Below are 26,158 nucleotides of genomic sequence, written 5' to 3' on the forward strand. Positions count from 1 at the left end.
AAATTGGATTCAGAATTTCAATACTTAAAAGAAATGACTAGTTTGAGCCTTGTTATTCTAGAGATAGTTCCTAGTAGTCAGAGGATTATTATTTTGCATTGAAAAAATCCACAGTACAAAATTTTATGTTTTAAGGTTCTTAGTTCCAAAAGTCACACACATGCTACCCAATGTTCTCTATCAAAATTTTTTGAGAGAGCTAAAAATTAGAGCTTACGGTAATCACTCAGGAATTAAATGTCCATCAAAAGAATGTCTATTTTGGGCCAGCAGCTAACACACATCCCCTTTCACACTATCATCTTCTATTAAGATTTGGCAGCATGCATGTTACTAAAACCAATGAACATTTTTTAGTCCTCTATTATTCAACCTTCCAGCAGTTATGCATACATTGATCATACCATTCTCCTGCTTCAAACCTTTCAGTGCTCCCTGTTCCACTCCAAGTAACGTTTAAATGCTTTACCACAGCCAACAATACCTAGCTTGTCCATGGCCCCAGCCAACCTCCCAGCTTCCCTGCCACCATTTTCTCTCACTCACAATGTTCCAGTTACCCTCCCAATTCCCTTCCATCTCAGGACCTTTGCACCTGCAATTCCCACTACCAAGGTTCCCCTCTACCCTCATCAACCCACTTCTCCAGACTGACTCCTACCTACCTTTTGGATTTGTAGGTAATCTTCACTTGAGTTAAAATTAAGTGTTTTCTAACTGAAAGTTGCTATTAGGTCTTCCTATTATAAAACCTCACATCCATCTGTATTTTTCGTGCATAGCACTTGCCACAATTGTAACTAATGAAGTTATTTTTGTGTGTGTTTGTCTAACAAGCTGAAGACAATTTCCCTTAGGAAAGGAGAACTGCGTGTGCTGTGGGCCTGGGTGTGAGGTACACAGTCCTGTGTGAGACAAGGAGAGGAAGGTGTCGGCTGCTCTGGAGCCTGGAGAGAGAGAGGAACCAAACAGCAGGGAAAGACTCCACAGTGGGACCTTAATGCACAAGCCTCAGAATCCATAGAAAAATATCTAAAAGTCACAAAATAAATGGACTTCTAGTAGAAATGGGTAGTGCTGCTGCCGAGTTCTATGGCCAGATGTGATCAGGTGAAATAGAGAAAGGCTTTGAGGATGCAGGAGGGTATAGGGATGAGATGCATACAGAAACAAACTTTGGAAACGCTAAGAAATCGTGGGGAGTGAAAAAAACTGTCACGTGGCTAGGAATTATGAGATCTCTAAGGAGGTGTGTGGGACAGAGTCTGACATGTGGATTATGTGCATTTAATGTCTGTCTCTCCCAGACGATAAACTACATGAGGACAAGGACTGTCTGCTTTGTTCTCTACTCTTCGCTCAACACACAATGAAGTGCTTGTCACATGGTGGAGACAAATATATGTTGAGTGAATCTCTTCTGTATTCATTGCCTAGTTTTGATGTGTATCATATTTGGTTCACAGTTCTAAAATTTAAAACAAGAAACATTTCCTAACTTAAAATAGTGAAATTCAAATTTCTGTTTAAAGTTCACATGTATATGCCACAGAGAAGTCCTTTCATGGTGCTGATGACAGGTAGCTGCTATGATAGCAACATCAAACCGGGCTGTTACGGTGTGACCTTCTGATCTGACCCAAGGTGACTCTGATTCCTTGGAGAGTAGGACAAGTCATAAGAGGTCTACACAGCATTCTGATACAGTGATAATAATGGGTGGATAAATATTGCCCACAATAGTAACCTGAGCAGTAATGAGCTCCATCCTCCATAAATGCATAACCAAAAATAATTTTAGACTATTCCAACTAAACATACATTTGAGAGAAAAAAAAACACAAGTCTTCCAATTCTCTTCCACCCATGTGACAGATTGCAATGTCCTCTGCCCCTTGGCATAGTAACTTTCTGGAACCAAACCCATCTTTTCAAAATAAGACACCCATTCTTTTTCCTTTACCTGGATTCCAGGATTAAGGAAGGATTCCAGGAACTAAGTAAGAGAGAGAGAAGAGGAAGACAAGATAATTCTGGCTCTACTTTGTCCACGATACTCAATGGAGGGAAATGATCAAGTGATCATTTTACCTCTATGAGGGATTTAATCCTTGGTGAAATGATTTATATTCATGATGGGTAGAGAGAACTGGGAGTTCTGCCTGTCTAAGGGCAGAAGCTCCCTCAGACAGGGTGGAGGTTTGTCAAAGAACCTCTAAGCAAAGTAGACAAAAATGAAAGATCTTTTCCAGTTTGGACTCATTCTCACTCTTACCATGGCCAGTTTTTCTCCAAAGTATCCTGCGACACATTTTTGTCCCTCTGTAGCAGCAGTATCACGAAGATCAGCCTTGTTTCCTACCAGCATGATAGGAATACTCTCATGGGTTGCATCCTACCACAAAGAAAAGAAGTGTGCATACATGAAATGTTGGACAATTATGATGATGACAGCAGCAGCTACCAATTCCACATGCCTCTTATGTCCCACATGAAGTATTGATAATATCCTGAAACCTCAAAATCTCTGAAAAGAGCCAAATGTTTTCCCGTTGCCAGGTGAGAACACTGAAATTCAAAGAGGTTAAATAGGAACTGGTAAGGGCCTGGGCTAGGGACCAAATTGACTACATCTCCCTCCCCACTACACAAACCAATATAAACTCAGGAAGCATAACCACAGAATTATATTTGACATTGGTAACCACATCATTTTCTACAAATGATGTTTGACTCCAAACAATGGTGATTATGTCCACTTCATTATCCCAGATAGAAAACACACATGTAATTTGTCAGCTATAAGGGGCCAAACTGGAGTTCGAAACTGTTCCACACTCACTACTATATGACTGACAACAAAAGCAAAGTAAGAAGGCCCTACAGTCAACGTTTTTCTTACGAGGAATCAATTACCAACCACTCAAAGTAGCAGATTCTAAGGATAACGCTTCCAGAACAGCATATGAAAATTGTCACACTTTCCTACATCCTCAGCAGAGCTGGTGGAAAGTAAGAAGTGACAGGCATTGCTGAGTATGATAACCCACTCCTCCCACTCACTGGCTGCACACTGACTGTGTAAAAGCAGGCAAGTCTCTTCAGGTTTCTGCCTCAATTTCCCTGTTTTTAAAATATAGGGGTTAGTAAAGGCATATACCACCTCAGAAGGCTATGATGAGAATAAGAGAAGATAACCTGCCTAGCACAGAAAAAACAGGTTTCTGGTTCCTAAACAAGAGCAGCAGCAGCCCTGGCTAAGACATGCGGAAAATACTCTCTGTAATGCCTAGAAACAACCAGGTTCTCATTCAGTTTGGTGTTGGACCTAATACAGGATCTTAAAAAATAATGAAGTTATATTTGACTTCCGTCAGACCACTCAGACCACTTTTCTCTAAATGAAGGCACCACAGTGTGGTAAGAGCAGAGGGGAGAAGGGAGTAAAAGGCCCTCCCCAAACCTACCCCATCAATGTATTAATTAATTATGTTCTTCGGCAATCTGCTCAGGATCTAAGGGGACATCATTTGGAAGCCATTAATCAAATATTCACTTAAGTGAGCCAAGAATCCGAGCATCTAAATGACTTCCCAAAGTCACACAGGTAAATACTTCCTTCAGGTCTTGATTCAAATATCACCTTCTCGTGAGGCCACACTGACCACACCAATAAAAACTGGAGCCCACTGCCTCACCACACCTTCTTTCGTTTCTGTAACATTCTCACTTTCTATTATTCTATTTATTGTATTTATTTATGTTTGTTGTTTGTTATATCTCCCTCACTAAAGTACAAGCTCCATAAGGATAAGGCTCTTTGTTTTATTAACAGATATTATCCCAAGCACTCAAATAGAACTTGCACAGAGGAGGTATCCAAAACATATTTTTGAATGTATAAAAATCAGGATGCGATCTCATGTCTCAAGTGTCTCCATTCAACTTTTACCCAAATATTTCAATCAATAAATTACTCTAGACAGATAAGTAAATGGCCATAATTTTATTTTACCCATAATTTTATTACAAGATTTTGTAACTCAGTGGTTTTCTATCAAGGTGTATTAGTAATTCAGAGGGTCCATTCACCATTGACATTCTACTTCTTCTTTCTCCTCTGGCATATCCTGCCGATCGCACCATTAGTTTCTACCCATATTTATAGTGGCCATATAAATTGTCCCTGTAGAACTTCCTCGAATTGGAAAGGGTGAGCCATGGCAAAATTTAATCATGCCCATTTTTTTCCTGAGATGAAAGTTAAATGCCAGTGGTCTCTAATTTTTTCTATATAACAAATTCAAGAATTCACCTTGAATTCAGTTTTCTTACTCTTCAGACCCAGTGAAAGGTGCTACCAATAGCTGAAAAGATCACTTACCCTGTGTAGGTGTTCAGAAAATTATGACAGTGGGGCTCCTGGCACATGCCACGACTGGTCACTAAGGACTGTTTCAATATTGTGGCTGACCTTGCCTTTTGCGCTTCCTTTCCTTGACCATAATCCAAAGACTTAAAACAATGACTAAGCTCAACAGTGTCAACAACAAAGTTTTGCTGTAATTTCAAATGTCCATGTGTATGAGTTAGTTGGGATTATCCATTATTCTCTGGGCTCAATGCTGTATCACAAGAAGGTCCATTCGTTTCCTTGCATAGGTGCCTCTCCTCTATGCAGTAACTGTACCTAAGAATTCCTTTCTTTACCTCAAAACTTCTTCTTATAATCTGCTGCTTACTCTGGTGCTTTATCAAAAGGGCAATGATGTTCAATCAGAATCCAATTCTAGCCGCTTTTCCAGCCCTAACCTTTAAATAACTATAAACCAATGACATATACTTTCTATGCCTCAGGTTTTTCATAAATAAAAATAAAAATATGTTTCTTTCTCAGATATGTTACAGAGATGAAGACAACATGTGGAAAATTTTGTGAAGTAAAAATATTATATGAATGTCAACACACTTATTGTATTTATAATAACTTCAATTCATATTTCAGTAGAACAAAATGCACATTTATCACTAAGTTTTATTGTCAATTATAATGTCACATCTCACATAATTTCTTTAGCTAGAAAAAGAACATTAATTCTGTTTTTTCATAGTGTACAAGAAAAGGCCCAACTAAAGAATCTGAAAGCAAACTTGAGATCAGACAGTAATCAGTTCTGTTTATCTACCCCTGTACTTAATGCCTGTTAAAAATTATATATAACAGACACAGTTGAAAATTTGTATTAGCCAATAATTCTTTTTGTTTTGTTTTGTTTTCTGAGAGAGAATGCTGAACTATAGCTTGAAATGTAATTTTATGTTGATTAATAACTGCTGGCAGCAAACTACTGTGGTCAAATCATTTTCTGCTTTTAAAAATTACTTACCATGAAACCAAAGGATCTGAAACCTCTTCAGATGAAAAACATGATCTCATTTGATCAAAAGAAAATACAGTTACCACACATATATGAAATACAAATTGAGAGATTTCCAGTCAAGATGGCAGAGTAGGTAAACACTGTGCTTACCTCCTCTCATGACCACGTCAAAATTACAACTAAACTACAGAACAACCAGCACTGAGAATCACCTGAAGTCTAGCTGAACTATGTCCTACTTCTGAGGACATACAGATAAAGTCACCTCAAGACTGGTAGGAGGGGTGGAGATGTGAATGGGCTAGTCCCACGCCCATGTGTGACTCTCAAAAATTGGGAGAGATATCTCAGCTGTGGATGTCCCCCATCCCCAGAGGAGCAGTTCCCCAGACCAGGTTTCCAGTGCCAAAAAGACAAGTCCTTATAACTTCTGGCTCTGAAAAGCAGCAGAGATTGTGGCTGGGTGAGATGGAGGGTGACTGGAGTACAAGGTGATACTCTTAAAGAGCAAGCGCACAGACCTTACATGCTGATGGATTCATTCACTCTGAGCTCCAATGCTGGGGCAGCAGCTTGAAATGCACCAAGAACATACGGGGAGGAACTAAGTTGTCTGGCTTCAAGGTTAGAGCTGGAGGGGCAGCTTTCTCCCAGACAAAAGTGCTGGTAGAATCTATTGTTTCTTTGTTGAGCCCTCCCTACTCCCCATGTGCAAACACAGGCAGGCACCATATTTGAGCCTCCATCAACCTGGCTAACAGCATTCGTTCACCCCACCCTAGTGATTCCGTGATACCCCACCCCACCCAACTTTTGGGTACACCCAAACCACTCCAGATGGTTTTTCTGTACAGATGGCCTATCTTGGCTCATGCCACAGACATTTCTAAAGTTTGTCAATGGTTCACAAAACGCAAACAAGCAGCATCTGGCTTTAGCATGTCTTGTACTTCTAGTTGAGCAGCCCCAAGCCCAGCATAGGTGGTGGCCATCTGAGGATTACTTTGTGGCTCATGGCAGGTAGCTCTGGGCAGAGCACAGGCTGCCCCTGAACTTGGACGGTAGCGGCACCCTTCTCAACTGGCAGTCAATTTTGGACTAAGCTGGAGCATTATTCAGCTGCCCACAATGACAATACATCCAAAGAGCACACTGGGCAGACACCAAAACCTTGCTAAAGCAAATCCTGCTCCGTAGGGTCAGTCCCTGTACAGCAGCTCCTCTACTATAGTCACAGCCAGTCCTCACAACCAATCAGCCTGGATCAGTCCCTCTCATTGATGTGCAAACAGCAAACAAGGCTCGCTTACAATAGAAGGGCACACACAACCCACACAAGGGACATCCCTGGAGCACCCAGCTCAGGTGACCAGAAAGACTGTACTACTGGACTCCACAGGACACCTACTACATAAGGTCACTCTACTACAACTGGGAGACTTAGCAGCGCTACCTAATACATGGGAAAAAAACACAGTGAGGCAGCCAAAATGGGGAGACAAAGAAACATGTCCCAAATGAAAGAACAGAACAGAACTCCAGAAAAAGAACTAAACAAAATGGAGACAAGCAATCCACCAGACGCAGAGTTCAAAACATGGGTTATAAGGATGCTCCATGATCTCAGTGAGAAATTCAACAAAGAGATAGGAAACATAAAAAAGGAGATAGAAAACAAAAAAGAACCACTCAGAAATAAAGAATAAAATAACTGAAATGAAGAATACATTAGAGGGAATCAACAGTAGATTAGAGAATCAAATCAGTTATTTAGAAGATAAGATAATAGAAAACACTTCTTGCCATCTACGGTGGCATGGATGGACCTGGAGGGTGTTGTGCTGAATGGAGTATGTCAGAGAAAGACAGATGCAATGTGATTTTGCTTATATGTGGAATATAAAGCACAAATTAACAAACAAAACAAACTCATAGATACAGAGAACATTGCCAGGTAGGAGGAGGTTGGGGGGGTAAGTGAAAAAAGGGAAGGGATTAAATAGTACAAATTGATTGTTACAAAGTAGTCATGTGGATGTAGGGTATAGCACAAGGAATATATAGTCAATAATATGGTAATAAGTATGCATGGTGTCAGATGGGTAATAGATTTGTTGGAGTGATAGATGGGAGGGGTGTTGGGGAGCAGGGTGAAAAAGGGTGAAGGGATTAAGAAGTACAAATTGGTAGTTACAAAATAGTCATGGGAATGTAAAGCATAGGGAATACAGTCAATAATATGGTAATAACTATGTATAGTGCCAGGTGGGAACCAGATTAGTCAGGGGGATCACGTTTTAAATTATACGAGGTAGGATAATCAAGTTCATGAACTCATCTAGAAAAAGTGCTACATACCTCATTGCTGAATATCATTATGGTCACCTTCGAAGTACTCCCCTAGGGAAGTTTTGCACTGATGCCAACACCTAGACCACCCTTCAAAGCAATTTTGGAACTCTTTTTCTGGAATGGTCATCAGAGCTGTAGTCCTATTATCCTGATGTCCTGAATGTCATCAAAATGTGTGCCTTTCAATATTTCCTTTATCTTTGGGTAAAGAAGTCATTGGGAGCCAAATCAGGTGAGTAGGGAGGGTGGTCCAATAAAGTTATTTGTTTAGTGGCTATAAAATTCCTCACAGACAGTGCCGTGTGAGCTGGTGCATTGTCATGATGCAAGAGCCATGAATTGTTGACAAAAAGTTCAGGTCGTCTAACTTTTTCACACAGCCTCTTTTGCACTTACAAATAGTAAACTTGGTTAACTGTTTGTCCAGTTGGTACAAATTCATAATGAATAATCTCTGATATCAAAAAAGGTTAGCAAAATTGTTGCAACAAGTTCACGAACTTAATTGTCAGACCTCATATAAATGTCTAACCACTATGCTGTATACCTAAAATTAATATAACATAATATTGAATGTCATCTCTAATTGAAAAATTTAGAAAGTTGGAAAAGGTAAAGGGGAACAAGAGGTCCAAATTTCCAGGTGTAAAACAAATAAGTCATTGGGTATAATATATAGCATAGGGAATATAGTCAATAATATTGTGATAGCTTGGTACAGTGACAGACGGTTGCTGAATTTATGGTGGTAACTTTTTTTTTTAAAGATTTTATTGGGGAAGGGGAATGGGACTTTATTGGGCAACAGTGTGTACTTCTGGGACTTTTCCAAGTCAAGTTGTTGTCCTTTCAGTCTTAGTTGTGGAAGGTGCAGCTCAGCTCCAGGTCCAGTTGCAGAGGGTGCAGCCAACCATCCCTTGCGGGAGTCGAGGACTCAAACAGGCAACCTTGTGGTTGACAGCCTGTGCTTCAACCAACTGAGCCATCTGGCCACCCGGGAGCTGAGCAGCAGCTCATTGACTTCATTCTAGTTGCGGAGGGCACAGCTCATTGGACCATGTGGGAATCGAACCGACAGCCCCATTGCCCAGTGCTCGCACTCTAACCAACTGAGCCACCTGTCCACCTGGTGATCACTTCTTTAGGTACACAAATGTTGAATAACATTCAGGTGTATACCTGAAACTAATATAATATTGTATGTTAGCTATTTTTTAATAAAAATTAAAAAATACTAATTAATATTTCAGTGGTACCTTGGGATGTGTAAAGACCCAAATCAGTAACAGAATAAGCTTGAGAACACAGTAGTGACAGAATCTCAGCCAAGCACATGCTCACACCTGGTGGTGTTTCACCTGTACTTTTAGTGCATGCAGAAGCCCCTGTACATATCCAACTATGCTACATGCCCAGCCACACTACCCTCTTGTTTGTAAGAGCTGCTGCTTCTCAAGTTACCTGCATTTTCACTTGCTTCTAACGGGGTTTTGATTTTATCTGTCAGAAAACCGGAAGTTTTACTCTCAGAAGCTTCCTTTAGTCGCGTCCTTGGCTTTGTGAGAACTTGCCCAACTACTGAGAGAACAATACTGCCAAGTGCCATTGAGAACTCTGCCTCTAACATCCAGTTGTTCGTGGCAACTTGGATAAATAGTTTCTCATTACATTGACTTCGATGAAGAGCACCAGCATTTTCCAAGATGACCTACAACTCCCCCATGTAATTTTATGTTTCTCTGTTTTGATTTCTTACCTCAATCATATCTACCCATTCTCGTACGTTAAGAAAGCTTTTCTCACATGTAACATCATACAGCAGCAAAACACCATCTGCTCTTCTGAAGTAAGACTTGGCAATACTTCTGAATCTGGAAAAGAGAAAAGCACTTAAGTAATGGTTCTAACTAGTCAATTTGGTGCTGCGTCATTCCTCATCTCTTTTATGCTCAGTTTTTTCTCATCTCCTCAAATAAGCCCCAAATGAGAAGAAGCTGATGGCAACATATCACTGTGAAATAGCCATCCCTGAAGCCTAGAATGAACCAGTGAAACACCTTTCACAGGGTGAGAATCTGGGCTACTGATTTTAAAAAGCCAATCATTTGCTCCAGCAAACAATCCTAAGTATGTCTACAAACCCCGAAGCATAACCAAGATAAGGTTAAGGGAATAATTTCCAAAAATTTCAGCCTTGGCAACAAGCTACCAGAATCCATGTGTGAGACACAGAGGAGGCTGAAAGAAGATGCACATTAGAAAAAAGATTATTTTTTAGGTGGCAGGTAGTGGGCAGGGAGTATTGCAGGTGGACGAAGAACTTATACTGTGGAACACCGCAATGCACCGGAAGCTTTACATATATGGGGTGGGGTTCACTAGGGGAAGAGCAGACCTCGCCATGAATGTCCTAACACTAAACCCAGTGCAATATTTTATAGTATCTTAAACAGAGCCATGTCAAACACAGATATTTTTTATTAAATTTATTGGGGTGACATTGGTTAGTAAAATTATGTAGGTTTCAAGTGTCGTCTACAAATATTTTTTAAAAGTTGGAACTCCCAATCTGCTACAGAATATAAGCTCCATGTGGGCCGGTATCTGTGTCTGTTCACTGTTGAGACTTAGCAGGTTGGATGGTGCTTGGTACAGAGGTAGGTGGGAACCCCATACTTACTTGTTGAACAGTTGGATAGATTTTGCTCCCAAAAAGCTAGACAATACTAAAACTTATGCTTAATGCTTCTTGTCATCCGCAATGAATGCAACATAAGGTACTGTCACCCAACGCGAGTCTGCTATTTAGTTTGTGCCTCTACACTTGAACCAAAAAGAGCTGACAGGTCCTTTTTGCCATCTTTTATTGTGCCCAGCTCAGAAGCTCCTCACACTGTAACTGCATTCAGGAATGTTGTCTCAACTAAACTCTCTTGTTAGGAAAGGGCACTCTTTTTCCCAATGAACACCAGCTCAATGGAAGTTTAAGATCCTCTTCTCATATAACTGATAAGTGAAGGAGCAAAGGATGTGGGGAAAAGTGAGCATTCTTGAATTCTAATATACGATACAATTATATTGTATAATTATATAATTATAAGCATGAAAAACACCAAGCATCCTACAAAGTTTGTCTGTGCAGGCGTAAGCAGATCCCAAAGCATCATGAAAAGCACTTGCCTCTCCTGACCAGCCGTATCCCAAAGCTGCAGTACTGTTCGCTCTCCATCTACAATGAGAGTTTTCATTTGAAAATCAACTCCTGAAAAGGAATATAAGAGAACATGATGTAGATAATTCCACTGATTTTTACTTTCAAGCCCTCTTTAGATGAGACAAACGCCAACAAGCCAAAGAGCCCAGTGAGGTAGAGAGGAATGAACACGGCCTTCAAGGAGAGTGACCTTTACATACTAATTATAAATCAGACCGCACATGTGCACGCAGGTGCACCATCTGTAGGCTGGCTGACTTGGGGGAGAATTTAATCTATGGACAAAGTGAAAATCTATGTTCTACTTATCCACATTATTAGATGAACTCAGTTATATCTGTGTGTGTGTCTCTGTGGATGTGCATGCACACAAATGTGTGTATATGTGTATATATGTATGTATGTACATGTTTATGTATGTGTATATACGATTTGTATATGTGCCATGCTCTCTAGCAACTCAACCAAATACTGTAGTCTTTTTATGAATCAAATTGAAGTGAACTTTCAGCTTTGTTATCTTGAAGGATTTAACAGAGAACCATAAATTCACAAAGACACCCATTGTTAAGAGAATAATCAAACTGTTCTAACTGTTCTAACATTTCTGGTTATCAATATAAGAACACTTTAGATAAAAAAGAAAAATAAATAATAATTTGCATATCTTCAACTCCTTTTACTGACTATTACGCAAATGTGGGAAATCAGGACACTACTTCTTTCCTTGTTCTGAGAGGTATCACTCGAATTCATTGTAAAGGAAGAGACAGAGCATACATCTGGCTACGAGTTTGATCATAATGAAAACTAGTTATCAATAATGTCTAGTTATCAACATCAAATGACATCAGAAAAACTTACCCTGGCTACCCTGTGTAAAACTTCACCTCTCCCCAAACCTCATTATATTTTTTTTGTTTTTTTTATCCATTTCCCTCCTTTGGGAAGTCAATTCCTTGCAGGCTGGAATTTAGTTCACTCTGTTCATTGTGTATCTTTAGCACCTACAACAGTATCTGGTCACAGTGAGACTCAGGAAATAGTTGAATAAATGTCTCTGTCATTTCAGGCTGTAAACTTGGTTTGGTTGATCTGCCTGGCTAAGTAGATACCTCTGTCCTTTGTCAGGCTTCCTTTCCTAAAGTTGCGCCTTAGCCAAAACAGAAGAGGACCATTCTGTGGACAAGGACACACACACAACACATATATGTATGTATGAAGAGAGAGAGAGACAGAGAGAGAGAGAGAGAAAGAGGTCTGTGTATATAATCCCTAAAGAAAATAAAATTATGCTAAAGGTCACTTCCCCATTAATAACTAAAAAAGGAACCATACCCAGGGTGGCACTTGTATTTCCTCGAAATTCATTCTTGCAAAGTCTCATCAGGAAACTGGACTTCCCCACTGCGGCATCCCCAGCAAGCACAATCTTGTAAGCCTTCTGGGAGCTGGAAGATTTATGGTTATCATCCACCATGTCTGTCTGGAGGGAAAATGCAACAGTGGGTGACAAAGGAAATGCCGGTTTTCTTCCTAATAAGCTATATGGAACAGAAAACTAATAGTGTTCATGAATAAAAGTATCTCAGAAATTACCTACCTGGGGTGAAAGTGCCAAGATGGGCTTTCTTGAAAAACTAGCAACGCTGCCTTCACTAACAGACCCCTGGGGTTTCCAGTCTAACACGGAAGCCATGCCTTCTGAGCTATACGTCTCTTCATCCCTTATATCAGGCACCTGTGTTGTTGTTGTTTTAAAAAAAAAAAAAGAAAGAAAGAAACAACGTTAGCTGTTGAAAACAAAGTCTCTCATAACACATATACATCAGAGATTAAAGAGAAACAAACCACACAGCTGAATCTACAGTCAATGCTCTTATGAAATAGGGTGGGCCCAAATGGCAAATTATGAGAATTTCTCCCTAATTTGGTGAGGACAAAAAAACTTTCTACTGACTATGTTTCATATTTTTAACCTTTAATATTGGATTGCCATGACAGATCAAAGTCCAAAAGGGTGCTAGATCTCTATTGAAGAGAAGGTCTAGGAGAACAGTGATTTCTGGGGCTTACGTCGGTGTCTGAAGCGTCACCAGCAAAGCCCTCCTGAGTGCCATGTGACCTCTGAAATGCCCTTTGGTGTTTGTATTCCAGCTCCGAGTCGTATTCATTGGAATCTCTCAGGGTGGATAAACCACTGTCAAAGCAGCTCTCAGGCAGGCTGTCGACTTCACAATTCATCCTCTGCATAGGATCACAGAGGGCCAATGAGTCGCAGTCCTCATCCACATAGGAAGAGCGGGATGACCTGGGGAATAAAGGAGAAGACTGCTTTACTTGAGGGTTCGCAATGCTCAAGCCGCCATGGCCACAATCAGACAGCATGGATTCAAGAAGACTGACATTCTCACTTTTGCCAAGAGCCTCAATGTTTTTTATGATTAAGCATCAGGGGAAATAAAATGTTCAAAGCCATATCAGTTCATTCTGTGCTAGACTCAATAAAGATACTCAAATCAAACCTTTAATAAATGAAGCTATTTAAAAAAAAAAAAAACCACCTGTTTTATTTGCCAATACAAAAAGAATTATAGTTCCCAGAATGTAAATCCAATCTCAAGTTGCATAAAGAAAAATATGTGTAGAACAAGTGACCCCTTTTGTTCTAAGGTGGTCAGACCCATTCTGAAGAGTGTGTCCGTTTCTAGATAATGTCTGTACTTACTAGGGATGCCAAGAACCTAGATGGGAAAGGCAACCATGAGGATGGGAGACTCAAAACCCTCAGATGAGAAATGGTTCGGGGTCCTCAGCTTAAGTCTTAATGGTTTCTCTTCAAATAATCAAAAGGCTGACACGTGAAGAAGAATGCATTCTCTCAGGTTGCCCAAGACAAAATAAGGGTGAACTATTTTGAGAGTCATATTTCTTTCTGAGAGTCACATTTCTAAACAACTTGGTGAAAAATTACAGGCAATTAGAATGTTTGGTCCTGGCATGGTTGGACCTGCGAGACAAGTTTTTTACCATTCGTTGACACATCATCTGGAAAGACCCCTATAGGAGAGGTTTTCCTAGGGAGATGCCACAGATAAAGGCTACAACTTTGGACTTCTATGGATCTTTCTTTTTATGAAACTCTAACATTTTTCAGTGAGGAATAAATTAACATCAAACGGGAGAATCTAAAGAAACTGCATATTTCCCTATTTACTTTCGCTTTTCTATTTATTTTTATAAGAATCTAAGTTTATACTGAAATAAAAACAATGCCTACAAGTTGTTTAGTCCCCACTACACACTGGGCACAATCCTAGCTACTTGGCATTACATAATTTCATCAGAAAGGGGGAATGTTCAGGGTACATGGGTCTCCAGATATAAGAAATACTAAGAGATGGATATGCTTAGAAAAGACAGGGTGATTTTATTATAAATAAGTATAAGACATATAAATCTGAGAAGTCAAAAATATTTTGGTGCCTTCAGCAAATGTTTAAAATTAACTAAAAAGGTGATTTAACCACCATATTCTCTCTACATAATGTTGCTCAATTATGAAGTCTTTACCCTGGGACTGGAACTTCAGACCAAATCCCAGTCTACCTAGCTAGTCAGGGGTGTATGTATGTGTCCATTTTTTTGTTGTTTTATTATTTATGAAACTCTCCTTCTGAAACTGATTTTAGGTCAATCTGTAAAGAATCTAGGGAAACCATTCTCATTACAATATAATACAAACTATTTCAACTCCGTGTCATTATTGGTCAGAATTTATTTTTTCAAACCTATTTGCATTTTTGATAAGGAGTGAAGGACAAGTAAAACCTTGAATTGAGAAATCACCTCCATGAATATACAGACTCTACATTAAAACTATAAGTACAGATCAGACTTTCTCAAAATGAACTTATATGCACACCCTTTTAAAAGCAAACTGTTCTTACCTACCCAAAGAGTATCTTCCTTTTCATTACAATTAAGTATGTAAAAATATAAAGCAAGTTATATTTTCGTTAGAGTTTTTAGAAAACACACAAAACTATAACAAATACACAAGTTAAAATCTAATAAGGCCACAAAAGCAATAAAATTGAATTTACTTTTGAATAAATTGAATATGCTTTTAAGTTTTTATATTAGCATCAAGAAGAAAATAAAATGTTAGCTTCTTGGATCGAACTAATGACACCTCAAAAAGGAAAGTCAGTCTGGACCACAGTGTCCTTCTAGATACTGATCAAGGTGATGAGCATGAGTCATACATTCCTGTCACTCTGAGCCACTGGTATATGATGACTTTGTCCCTTCAGCCCTACTGCTGAGGAACTCTTAGTCTAGTACTTATGAGCCTTACGCATTGTGTCTACTCTTTTCAAAAATGAATCATGGTAAAATTTCTGAAATAATTTTCAGTTGTGTATCTTTCCCCCGTGTGCTTAGAATTGACCTGAAATATCAGTCCAGAAAAATGGCATCACTCCCACACATTTAAGTAATCTGTATTTCCCAATAACAGAGCAGCTAGTTGCCTATAAATCAATAAACCATTACAATTTTTTATTTCACAAATCAGTGAACAACAAAAACACCAGATATGTGGACAGAATTTTCTTAAAAGTGATCACCAATAAGCCTTGGTCACAGACCTTCCTGAAAGGAGACCTGACCATTTTGCTATCACCAGATTATTAAGCACATTAATCTTTAGACTAAAGGTTCCCAAATGAAAAGGGAATGAGCATGCATTGGAAAGTCACATCAGAAACGAATGCCTGGAAATCTGTAGATTCTGCGTTCACTTCTACTTTCAAACTTTGACATACTCCAAAAGTAATTTTTTAAGTAGCAACACTGGACACAGGAATATGCACACACTTGTGTACACACATGTAATCTTTCAGTTTTTATTACTAGATCTCAAGTTACAGCAGGGCCAGTGTTTCACTTCATTTGATTAGGAGTAGAGCCAAATTTTCACTTCTGGTAAGCCTCTGTGACTCCGTTAATACAGTATCTCATAAACATCTACTAGGTATATTTCTATTTGTTTTGAAAGTTTCCTCTTCCTTCAACATAGCTTACATATTATTTTGAGCTATTAAACATTTACAGATCATGCCAAGAGTCTAAACAATCATATACCGTATGTAGTTTAACTGGTTTCCCTAAACTCCTCTGAGTTCACTTCTAAGAAACAAGACATGATTAGGGATAAGGTAAAGGTGAGAATACATAAAACCAAGTCATGATAACATCTTAAATTAAGGAAATCACTCTGCTGTCTCTGAAATATTTTTACTTTAATCTTTACATACTTCATGTTTTAGGAATTTAAAGTAAAAGTAGAAACAGAAATTAGTGCCCAAAATATATTCTATTCTTTTAATTTACCTCTAAGAAAATTTACTATCCTTTTAACTTTGATTCAGAATTCAAACAAAAAGTAAATAGGTGTTAACATACCTGTCATAGCCCAGAGGTTGAGGAGAATGACCATTAAATTTGGGACTGCTCCTAGAAATTGTATTCCCTGGTGATATATTATTTACACGCTGTAATACATAAGTATTGTTTTGTTATTCCATGTACACATTTTTTTCAGTTATATATATTTTTATTTATTAAATGTATTGGGTGACACTGTTCACTAAAATTATATAGGTTTCAAGTGTACATTTCTATAACACAGCATCTATATATTGTATTGTGTGTTTACCACCCAGAGTCAGCTCTGTGGCACACTAGTTAACACCTCATGTAATTAAAAGTTTAGTATCCTACATGAGCATCTGTGAGCACAGAAACCCAGGGGAAAATTGCAATAACCGCCTACAGTACTCTCCTCATCGTGTCTTAAGTCCAAACCCTACTGTATAAGCTATAAAGCGGCACCTGGTTCCCCAGATCTGTCAAGACCATGCAACCCCAACTTTTTTTGATTAGTCTCTTCTCAAACCCTAATTTCGCTTAGTGACTGACCTGTCCATACCCAAAGCTATGGCACTGGAACACCAAGCTTAAAGTTGATCCCAAAAGTAGGAGAAGCAGCTTTTTATCCTAGCACATATAATCTGGAGAAGGTCCTCAAAATTCCAAATGGGGCTTAGCTTGTTTCTGTAGGAGGGTTTAAAATCCAAGGCCTCCACTCTGATAACGTCACTACCATGAAGAATACTCAATGTGTGTAAACACACTCCTCAGCCAGAAGCACTCTCTCCCTCTTCTCAACTGGGCAATATTTCATTTATTCCTCCACAGGATTGCCCACGTTTTCTTTTATTATTGCTATCTGTGCATATCTTAGATCCCTACTACCTTATAAACTCATCCAAGACCCAGGTCACACCTTACACATATTTCTCTGGTTTCCTAGAATATCTAACAAAGAGTTGTTAACAGCTAGGTGTTTATTTCCTCAGAGGGATTTTTTACATTTGGGAAAATGCTGCCTCCTTTTATTATATGAAATAGCTTCTCATGATTATAAGTTCTCCTCTAAGAATATACAGGATTTTCATCAAAATACTCTACCATACTCTACCACAGACAGAACAAAATGCATTATAAAATTCTATGGCATACCAAGGATCTGTTGAACTTGCTGTAAGTGTTTTCGAGGGCACTCCTTAGGCCGTCATTACTGTCATGCAGTTTCCTGTTAGCTGTTCTACAGAATAAATACATTAAATAAATTAATCAATACAGAAAAGTACTACTGGGGGTAAATGTCACCCTTCTTTTTAGGCTGCGATGTTCAGAACGTGGAATTACTGCTTTCCACGTCTTACAACTTTTTATACCACTTCCCTTCACACCTCATAAACTGAGATCATAAAGCATTGCTAGAACTACAACTTAATAGATGTATCACCTCTCTTTAAAGGTCTCAAGGCATTTTAGGAAGGAATTAGTTGTGCTACAGAATCACTCTTCCCTCAGGTAGCTCCATCATTTGAATAGGTTTGATGCAGGTTTCTGATCCCTCAATGCCTGGACCCAGACAACCCCACATGCCACTCTCCATGCCCTTGCACACATGCCCACCCTGGTTGTGGATGTGGTGTGTTATACCACACTTTTCTCCTGGCTACTCCTGCATCCTACTCCTGGCCTGGTGCTGTCCCACCAGGCACCATCGGGTACCAGTTAAGCTCCAATGCTGACTCTGGGTTCAAATACCAACTCAGGCACGTCCTTTCCACATGACTTACGGGAGTTATTTAACCTGTCAGCGCCTCAGCAACATCTATAAAATGAGGATAATAACAGAGCCTCTGTCTTAGAGAGGGGCTAGTCTTTCCCTACTGAAGGCTTATTCACCCTTCGAGCTCAGCTCACTCGTTGCTTCAGGAACGCTTTGGACCGTCCTGGTTAGACCGAAGCTCCTTACTCTATGCCCTTAGAAGATACACCCTTTTCTTTTGTCCCACCTCTTTCATTTGGGATTTTATATTTATTTCTGTAATTATTGATCAGTTTCTGTCTTCTTTCCCTAGACTATCTCCATAAAGAGAGAGGCTTTTTTCCCTGCTTGCCACTGTATCCTCAGCTCACGGCATACCTGACCCATAAAAGAAACTGAGTTGAAAACTGCTGAATGGATAAATAAGTGAATGAACAGGATTATGGTAATACATCAACTCTACAATTGCCACAGGTGAGACTTCATGAGCATTCAAAAATGGCGGGAAAAAATTTTGTCAGGCCTGATCTTACTTCACTTGGGGGAAGTGAAAACAGAAAATACTGAATGGGTGGAAAACAGAGAAAGGGAGAGAAAGCGGGGAGGTTCGACGGGGAAGGGTCTCAGAGGCCAGAATTGCGGCAAGTCAGATGTGAAGTAGATAAAAGGTGTAGTATTTCCAATAGGGTTTTAAAAAATAAAACACCTAAGAAAAATATACCTCTAACCAAGCACGATAAATAGCAAAAGAATGATTGTGAGTGCCTGGTGCCGTGACATGCATACATGCGATGCCTGACAACCTCCCAGTGTGCTGAGCTGCAGAGAAGGCCGTTAGTTAAAAGAAGGGCCATTATTCTTTACTGAGGTATAATAAAGCCACACTGGGCGTATCACCTGACTTCTGAAGACTTTTCGAGAATTTATACTCTAGTCCTTGGATTTGAATAATTTACTTAGGATTAGAAACGTCAGGAAGCTAAGTGGATGTGCTAATTGCTGCACAGCGAGACCTGCGAACACGTGGACCTGCGAACCCGGTCTTTAAAATACAGCACCTCGTGGTTTATGTGGCACATGTTTTATTAACAAAAAATAAGTAAAATGTAAATGTATTGAGCATGTTATATGAGGACTTACTGGAGTATTTCAATTTGCCTCTCAAGACTATTTCGATCTTCTGTGTACTCTCGGATTATTTCCAGATCCCTGTAAAATTATATTTTATGTTTGAATGAGAATCAGGTGTTCAGTCCCGCCTTACCCATACCTACCCTTCCAGACTCTTTTCCACCTTTTCAAAGACATGTGTCCTTAGCCACGGTTGCTCTCACCCATGTTCCTACTCGGTTCCTCTGTGCCCTCAGCAGCCTCCTCTCCTCCTGGGACTCCACAGACACACCCACACCCTCTGCTTCCTTGTGCAAGCTCTGCTGCCCCTCATCCTTCCCTCAGCACCCACCAGCTTTTCCATCCCCACACCACTGACCTGGCTCTGCTCCTCACTGGGAATGAACCACTGACCTTCTGCCAAGTTCCTCGCCCAAGGTAGTCACATTACCAGTCCCTTCAATCCAATTTGCTCTCTCACTTCTGACCTTTCTCTGCTCATTCCAATCCTTATACAATCCCAACCCAGTGATTTTCTCCTTTCTTCTGATTCCTTCTCCTCTCCTTGCCTTGCCTCTATTCCTGCTCTCCTTCCCTTCCTCGCCCTCAACCATGGGAATCCATAAGGCCAGGCTTTCTCCGTTGGCTATGAACTCACACACACACCAATTCCTCTGATGCTTTTTTAGGAAGCCCTGGCCTCCTCCTCAAAATGTCCACTCTGAACATTAACCACCCACCTCCAGCCCCTATTCTACATCAGCCTTATTTCTAAGCATACAAACCCCATTACCAGCTTCCAAAACTCTCAGGCTATCCAATTTTGCCCACAATAACCTATCCCTCCACTCTCTTGAGAAGACTAAAAGCTTCTCAATTTTTCATAGGAATTTAAGTTCCTTAGCCAAACATTCAGGGCCCTTACATTGTATGTAGCCTTAAACTAGCTTTTAAACTTTTTATTTTTTTAACTTTTACTTTTCTATTCAAAATAAGTTTTTTTGGTCCAGTGGTCTGACCACTGTTTCTCAAACCAGTCTTATCTGTCTCTATGTTCTTGCCCCTGCTTTGGTGACTGCCTCACCTGGAACATCTCTGGACTCTCTTTTCCCATCTGTGAAATGGAGGTAAGGAAAGTCCCTATCTCATAGGATATTCTCTGGACTGAATGAGTTAATACCAGTAAAATACTAAGGAGCAGGCCTGGCAGATGGCACTGCTACCTGTGTTACTTGCTGATGTTGTCTCTGCTCCCCTTGATCAACATAAACCTATCCTTCCTCCCACCATTACCTAAAGTGTCTGCTTTTTAGTAAAGTTCTTCTATGGTAGTAGAAGAACTTCACCTCTGAACTAACAGAACAAATTGTATACCATCACAGGGCAACAACCTGTGGCACTGCTGGAGGTATTGTGCCTGACACTATTCAGCTCTTCTATCTACTCTGTCGTATTTTAGCTTTTTATCTTCCTCAACTAAATGTGAAGTTCTCAAGAGCAGAGACCACATCTTTTCTTTTTTATATACTCCACACATATAACTCCTTATTTAGCTCAGGGACATATCTATAGTAAGTACTTAATGTTTTACTGCTTTCCATTACAGGACCTTGATTCTGACTAAAGTTTGCAAAGAAACAATAAAACAAAATATTTTCCCAAGGTATTTTCCCACATATATGGGTGTATATATACATATACTCGTATATACATTTCATATGCATATACGTACACATATACATTTATATGCAAATATGTATGTATTTTATATTTGCACATATATGCATTTTTACATATCTATCTATATGTAAACATGTATGTACACATGTCTGTGTTAGTTCTTATGTTATTAATACCATACTGCAAAACTAAAACAGCAAAAGAAAATTACTTGCCCAAGCTGTCTACTTTTCTCTTTTTTACGTAGTAGGGCCAACATTCCTATCTTCAAATTACTTTATTAGCACTGACACTTGATACTTTAAGTATATTCTTCTGTTCCCAGTTAATTCAAACATTTATTAAGCCCTGCACTGCCCTACCTAGTCAATAATTAAACTAATTAGTCTTTTAAAAAATTAAAAATAAAAACCACTCGGAAATCTGATGCTAATAGTAAAATATTTAGAAAACAAAGAATATATTAGTAAAGTTAATAAATAAACCTTTATTATTACATAACTGAGGTTCATTCCCATAGATGGTTACGCAAATAAACATTCCATTCAAACTAAAAAATAACCTGAAGTTTCATACCTTTCACAATTCAGACTCTGATCAGCATAATCACTTTTCAAAGCATCTAATTCACTCTGAAGAAAGGCTATGCTTGTCTGCGCTTCTAAAAGATCTTTCTTAACTTTTTGATTTTCCTAGAGAAAAGGAATGTTGCAGCTCATTAGATTCAAAATTTCTTTCACTTGGGAAAAATGAAGTAAAGTATAGTGTTTCTTTTCCACACATCACCCTCATCCTTTCCTGATTCTCCAAATCTTGGTATTCAAAGAATTATCAATTTAAGGTATTTGAAATTATTGTAAAGTATTAAAGTGTCAAAAATCTAAATCCTCAAAACTGTTCTTTTTTTTTTTAATACTTGACATTTGGTGTCAAACTCCAATACTCAAGAGTTTATCATTATGTATTTTGACATATTATTGGCAAATTAACTGAGACCAAACATTTAAAAATCTGTTTTACTTAACCAGAGCTATGAAACTACTGATAAATATTTTGTAGAGTTGAATTTTGTAGAGATAAATATTTTGTACCTATTACCAGGCAGATTGGCTATTTTTTACAGTAAATCCTATCACCTAACATTACATTTTGCACTTAAAAATAAACCAGTGTGGTTAGGAAATATCTAAAAACTTTTAGAAATTCTAAAAGATTTAGAATTTTCTAAGGATTTTTTAAAAGAATTTTTAAATTTTTAATAAATTTTTCTAAAAAACATTCATTGGAGGCTTCCAGTTCAAGATGGTGGACTGAGCACATGAATGTGTCTTCCTTGCTTTTTGAGACACCATTAATACGAAATGCCAAAAGAAATAAAGCAATAAAAGTTAAAAGAAGAGGGGCTCATCTGCAGTCCAGTGAGTTAAACATTTCTAGAAAATGGAAACTGGGTGGACATGTGCTGACAAAGGAAGAAAATAGGGGAAAAGGAGGTCCAAAAGATGTGTGTTGAAGGTTCTGCTGTAAAACAAAGACGACGCAGGTAGGCAGATAGAAGCCCAGAGAGTGAGAGTAGAGCTGAAAATTGAGATTAAATTTGTATGTTAACCCCGTATCTGCTCTTACCCTAGGAAAGAACAGTAGATAGCCAAAGTTGATTTCAAGGGCAATGAGACAGGGCTTGTCTTTTTTAAAAAGGGCTAAGTGAAGCCTATATGGAAAGCTAAAGCTTCTCTGAATATCCAGGCCCCAATCATTCTGGTAATCAGGATCCCCCCGTCTGACAGCCAGCTTCACACACAGAGATCCTAGGAAGACCCTCTTTCAAGGAGGAGGCCTTGAAGTAAACAGATCTATTTACCTAGCTGCATAGGAATCCTACACCAGCTACCTAAAATGATCAGAAATTCCAAGGTGACATATGTGTAGTAAGTTCAAAAAAGTCATTCCAAAAACAAAAGTCATTTCAATAAGAACTGAATTGTTGTGGGCCCCAAAATTAATATTTATTAAGGAGAACAAAAACAAATCCATGCACAGGGAAGAATGGGAAGTTGTAAGGTATCAGTGATATCATGAAGATGGCAGAGCTTCTTTTTACAACAAGGAACCAAAACTCAACCAGGAAATCCAAGAAAAACAAGCCACTCTACCAGAAAGTCATGATCCAAATACAAAGTCAACTAAGATGTGTCAAACGTGGAACTGGTGCATAAAGGGGATACATTTGACCCTGAGGCTAAGAACCTTCTCTTTTGAGTGGCACAAGGATAATGGCTGGAGAGAAAAAAATGCAATTCTAGCTCATGCTAGTTCACTTCTTGGAACTGTAGTGAGAATATTTAGAATCATAATAAAGGAAATGTTCATTATTGGCTTCCAACTTCTAGAGTCAAACCTAAAAACAAAATAAAGAAAACCTGATAACAAAACATGTAAATGGTATCAGCACTGGCAATAGAAAGACTAAAGATATGGTAAACAGAAGATGAAAAAGGGACAGAAAGAGAAAACTTGGAGGAAGAGTAGGGTAATAACATCTCAGAATCTTACAAAGCCAAAGATACAGACCAGAGTTGATGTTACAAGAATTCAGAGTTAACTATTGAATGTTTAATGGCCTGGCCATTATTGCTTTGAATAAAAAATAAATATAAGCATTCACAACAGATGAGGTATCATTGAGGGAAAAAGCCTATATAAATAATACCTTTGGTTGAAGGTATTTCAAAGACTTTCTCCAACTACAGTATTAATTTATCTTTAAACTTTAATTTCTCTTTAAGCGTCTCCTCGTGGAACACTGAAATATAATAGCATGATTATGTTTGGAAAATAGTAGTCTAACAGGAAATGTAGTTCTGCAAGTGAAAAGGGATTCTTACCATTGATAAATCGTAGATTTGTTTTTTTAATGCAGCTACATCTTCTTTTTGACTTACGTGTTTTGATTGTTCTTCTAGCTGAAAGAGCAAATAAAAGTTGTACATTTACAAACTTACTTCAACTGATTCAGTAAGTTTAAGAACATCCTTGCATATAGAAATGGGAATTCTAGAATTCTTCAATTTTCAACATTATACAACTTTGTAAGTCATTAAACTACATATAATCCATAAGGATTTAAAAATTGCTTTAAATAATTTCAACATTTAAAAGGGGGAGTTAATTTTTCAATAAATTTTCTTTGAAACAATTGAAAAGTCCTTTCTGGAAACCAACTGTTAAGCAACCCAATCCTTGCTTTTCAGGTACATTGCATAGGAGTCGGACCTTTATATTTACCTAGAACTTTATCTGCACTTAATACTTTCTATCCTGTATTTATGAATGTCCTACTCTCCTACTGGAGTCTAAGACTTTTAACAGCAGAGTTAGTGTCAGATTCACCTATGTGCCCAGTGATTTCAGGAAATACTTATTAAATGATTGGAATCAATACAAATTTAAGTATAGTATGAAGCTAGAGACACACGCACAGAAAATTACATGAATACATACATGAGCTTTACTTGCTGGTTGACTCGTTAGTATTTACAGACTAAACTGGCTCAGGAGCATTTATAATATGAACAACAAAAATGTCTGCCCTAAAAATAGCTGACATCTATTGAAGATTTGTGGGTGTCCATTAATTGCATATTTATGTGCTGATCAAAATGTGTGCCTTATTTCATCAAGTCGAAGTCTAGGTACTTTGACACTGGACTCCCTTCCTTCATCTTGCTGGATAGCAACAACTGAAGGTATTTACACAACTATGTCATGACTGTCACATGTCTGATTGTAACCGAGAAGAGCCATTGATTTTAAGATGCATACCAATTTCAGAGAAGAAAAACTGTGGGCAAAATGAGTTTCTCAGAATCAGTGGATTAAGAATGGCAATTATAACTTTGTAAATTCTTCTACAGTTCTGACAGCCTTTAACATACTCTGACTTTGAATAAGTTATTTAATCTTTCTGTAATTTAGTGTCCTCATCTATAAAAATAGGATATTTATACCTACATCTAAAAAAAAAGGAAAAGTTTAAGATTTATATTTTTTCAATTATGAAAAAAAAACTTAATAGACTACAAATCAATAAAATATCAGTTTTTATGGTTAGGCAGGACACCACATTATTAATCACATTTTACAGATGAGAAACTGAAAAATAAGAAAAACGAAGCCAATCAGCCCAGGTGTTACAGGCAGAAATTGGCATAGTCTCGTTAAGGACGCAGGTCTCATCACTCCTCACTCTTACTGTTCACTGCCTATTTGGTCTTCATCACATGCTGTATCAGGGCAAGAAACTCTGTCATTTCTTGCATAAATTCTCTTAGTCTAAAGATTTGGGAACATGAAAGTAAGTGAGGGCAGTGACTAGGAGAAGCTGTGACTCTGGCAAGGGATTGGTCCATTCAAATTCTGTAATACAGGCATCGTATGTATGATCTAATGACCTTTGGAAATTAGATACAAGGTTGACATTGGTAATAAATTTTCAAAGGCTACTAGAAAGAATTCTTAGTAATTTCAGGAATTCAAATTACAATAGTCCACAGGATAGAGTTAATCGTCACTTAATCTTATTGAATATAAACACTAGAAAGAGAAGCAAAGTGATGTGCCAAAATTCACAATGCCACTTTCAGGAATGATTATTTTTTAAGTATTCATTTTAGCCAAGATGTTTCCATTTTTTCATGAAGACAGTCCATATGCAAGAAGTTGGTCCACTACTGAGCATGTGCCAATTAGTCCCAGCACGTAAGAGCCTTCTTAAAGAACCTATTCCCAACCTCTGCATTCAGTGATGTCAACTTGGTAGCCTGAAATTAGTAATGGTGAGAGCATTCAAACCATGGAAATTGGCAAATCCTACCAGTCTTCCTTCCCCTCCTCCCCTCTCCAGAGCCAGTTGTTAAACATCTACCAGCACACCACTGAGTGAAACGTACCCTACTCGTTAGGAACCAAATGGAGCAAAAGCCAAAATGCATTCAAGCCTTTGCTCACCCTTCAACAACTTTTCTCCCACCTCTTGCTGATCAGGGTCCCCTAGATCTGAACTTTCTACATAGAAGAGGAATACTCATTTCATTTCAAATAATCACTGGATATGGACCATGTATTGACAGTAAGCTAAGGATAGGGATTAAGGAACACATGACCAAGGAAAACAGTGCCCCTGCTGTCACAGACAGATAGTCCACTGGACTCATGGGAATTGAGGGCACTTGG

The 26,158-nt window shown here is 38.6% G+C and overlaps 1 protein-coding gene across 2 annotated transcripts in view; it reads right to left on the minus strand.

Annotated features, from left to right (window-relative positions):
* The window catches only part of RASEF (RAS and EF-hand domain containing), a 60,998-nt gene that overhangs the window by 27,922 nt on the left and 6,918 nt on the right, over positions 1 to 26,158 (minus strand). For both annotated transcript variants that reach the window (XM_081066664.1, XM_081066663.1), the window contains exons 4-14: positions 23,812 to 23,889; positions 21,503 to 21,618; positions 19,277 to 19,345; positions 17,536 to 17,620; positions 16,417 to 16,505; positions 13,024 to 13,258; positions 12,551 to 12,688; positions 12,286 to 12,433; positions 10,914 to 10,995; positions 9,490 to 9,604; positions 2,276 to 2,395 (exon numbers count right to left, since the gene is read on the minus strand). In XM_081066664.1, the coding sequence (XP_080922790.1) occupies positions 2,276 to 2,395; positions 9,490 to 9,604; positions 10,914 to 10,995; positions 12,286 to 12,433; positions 12,551 to 12,688; positions 13,024 to 13,258; positions 16,417 to 16,505; positions 17,536 to 17,620; positions 19,277 to 19,345; positions 21,503 to 21,618; positions 23,812 to 23,889 (1,275 nt within the window). The remainder of the gene's footprint in view (positions 1 to 2,275; positions 2,396 to 9,489; positions 9,605 to 10,913; positions 10,996 to 12,285; positions 12,434 to 12,550; positions 12,689 to 13,023; positions 13,259 to 16,416; positions 16,506 to 17,535; positions 17,621 to 19,276; positions 19,346 to 21,502; positions 21,619 to 23,811; positions 23,890 to 26,158) is intronic.

Source organism: Rhinolophus hipposideros (genome assembly GCF_964194185.1).
Source record: "Rhinolophus hipposideros genome assembly, chromosome: 11".
In the NCBI taxonomy this organism is placed as follows: domain Eukaryota; kingdom Metazoa; phylum Chordata; class Mammalia; order Chiroptera; family Rhinolophidae; genus Rhinolophus; species Rhinolophus hipposideros.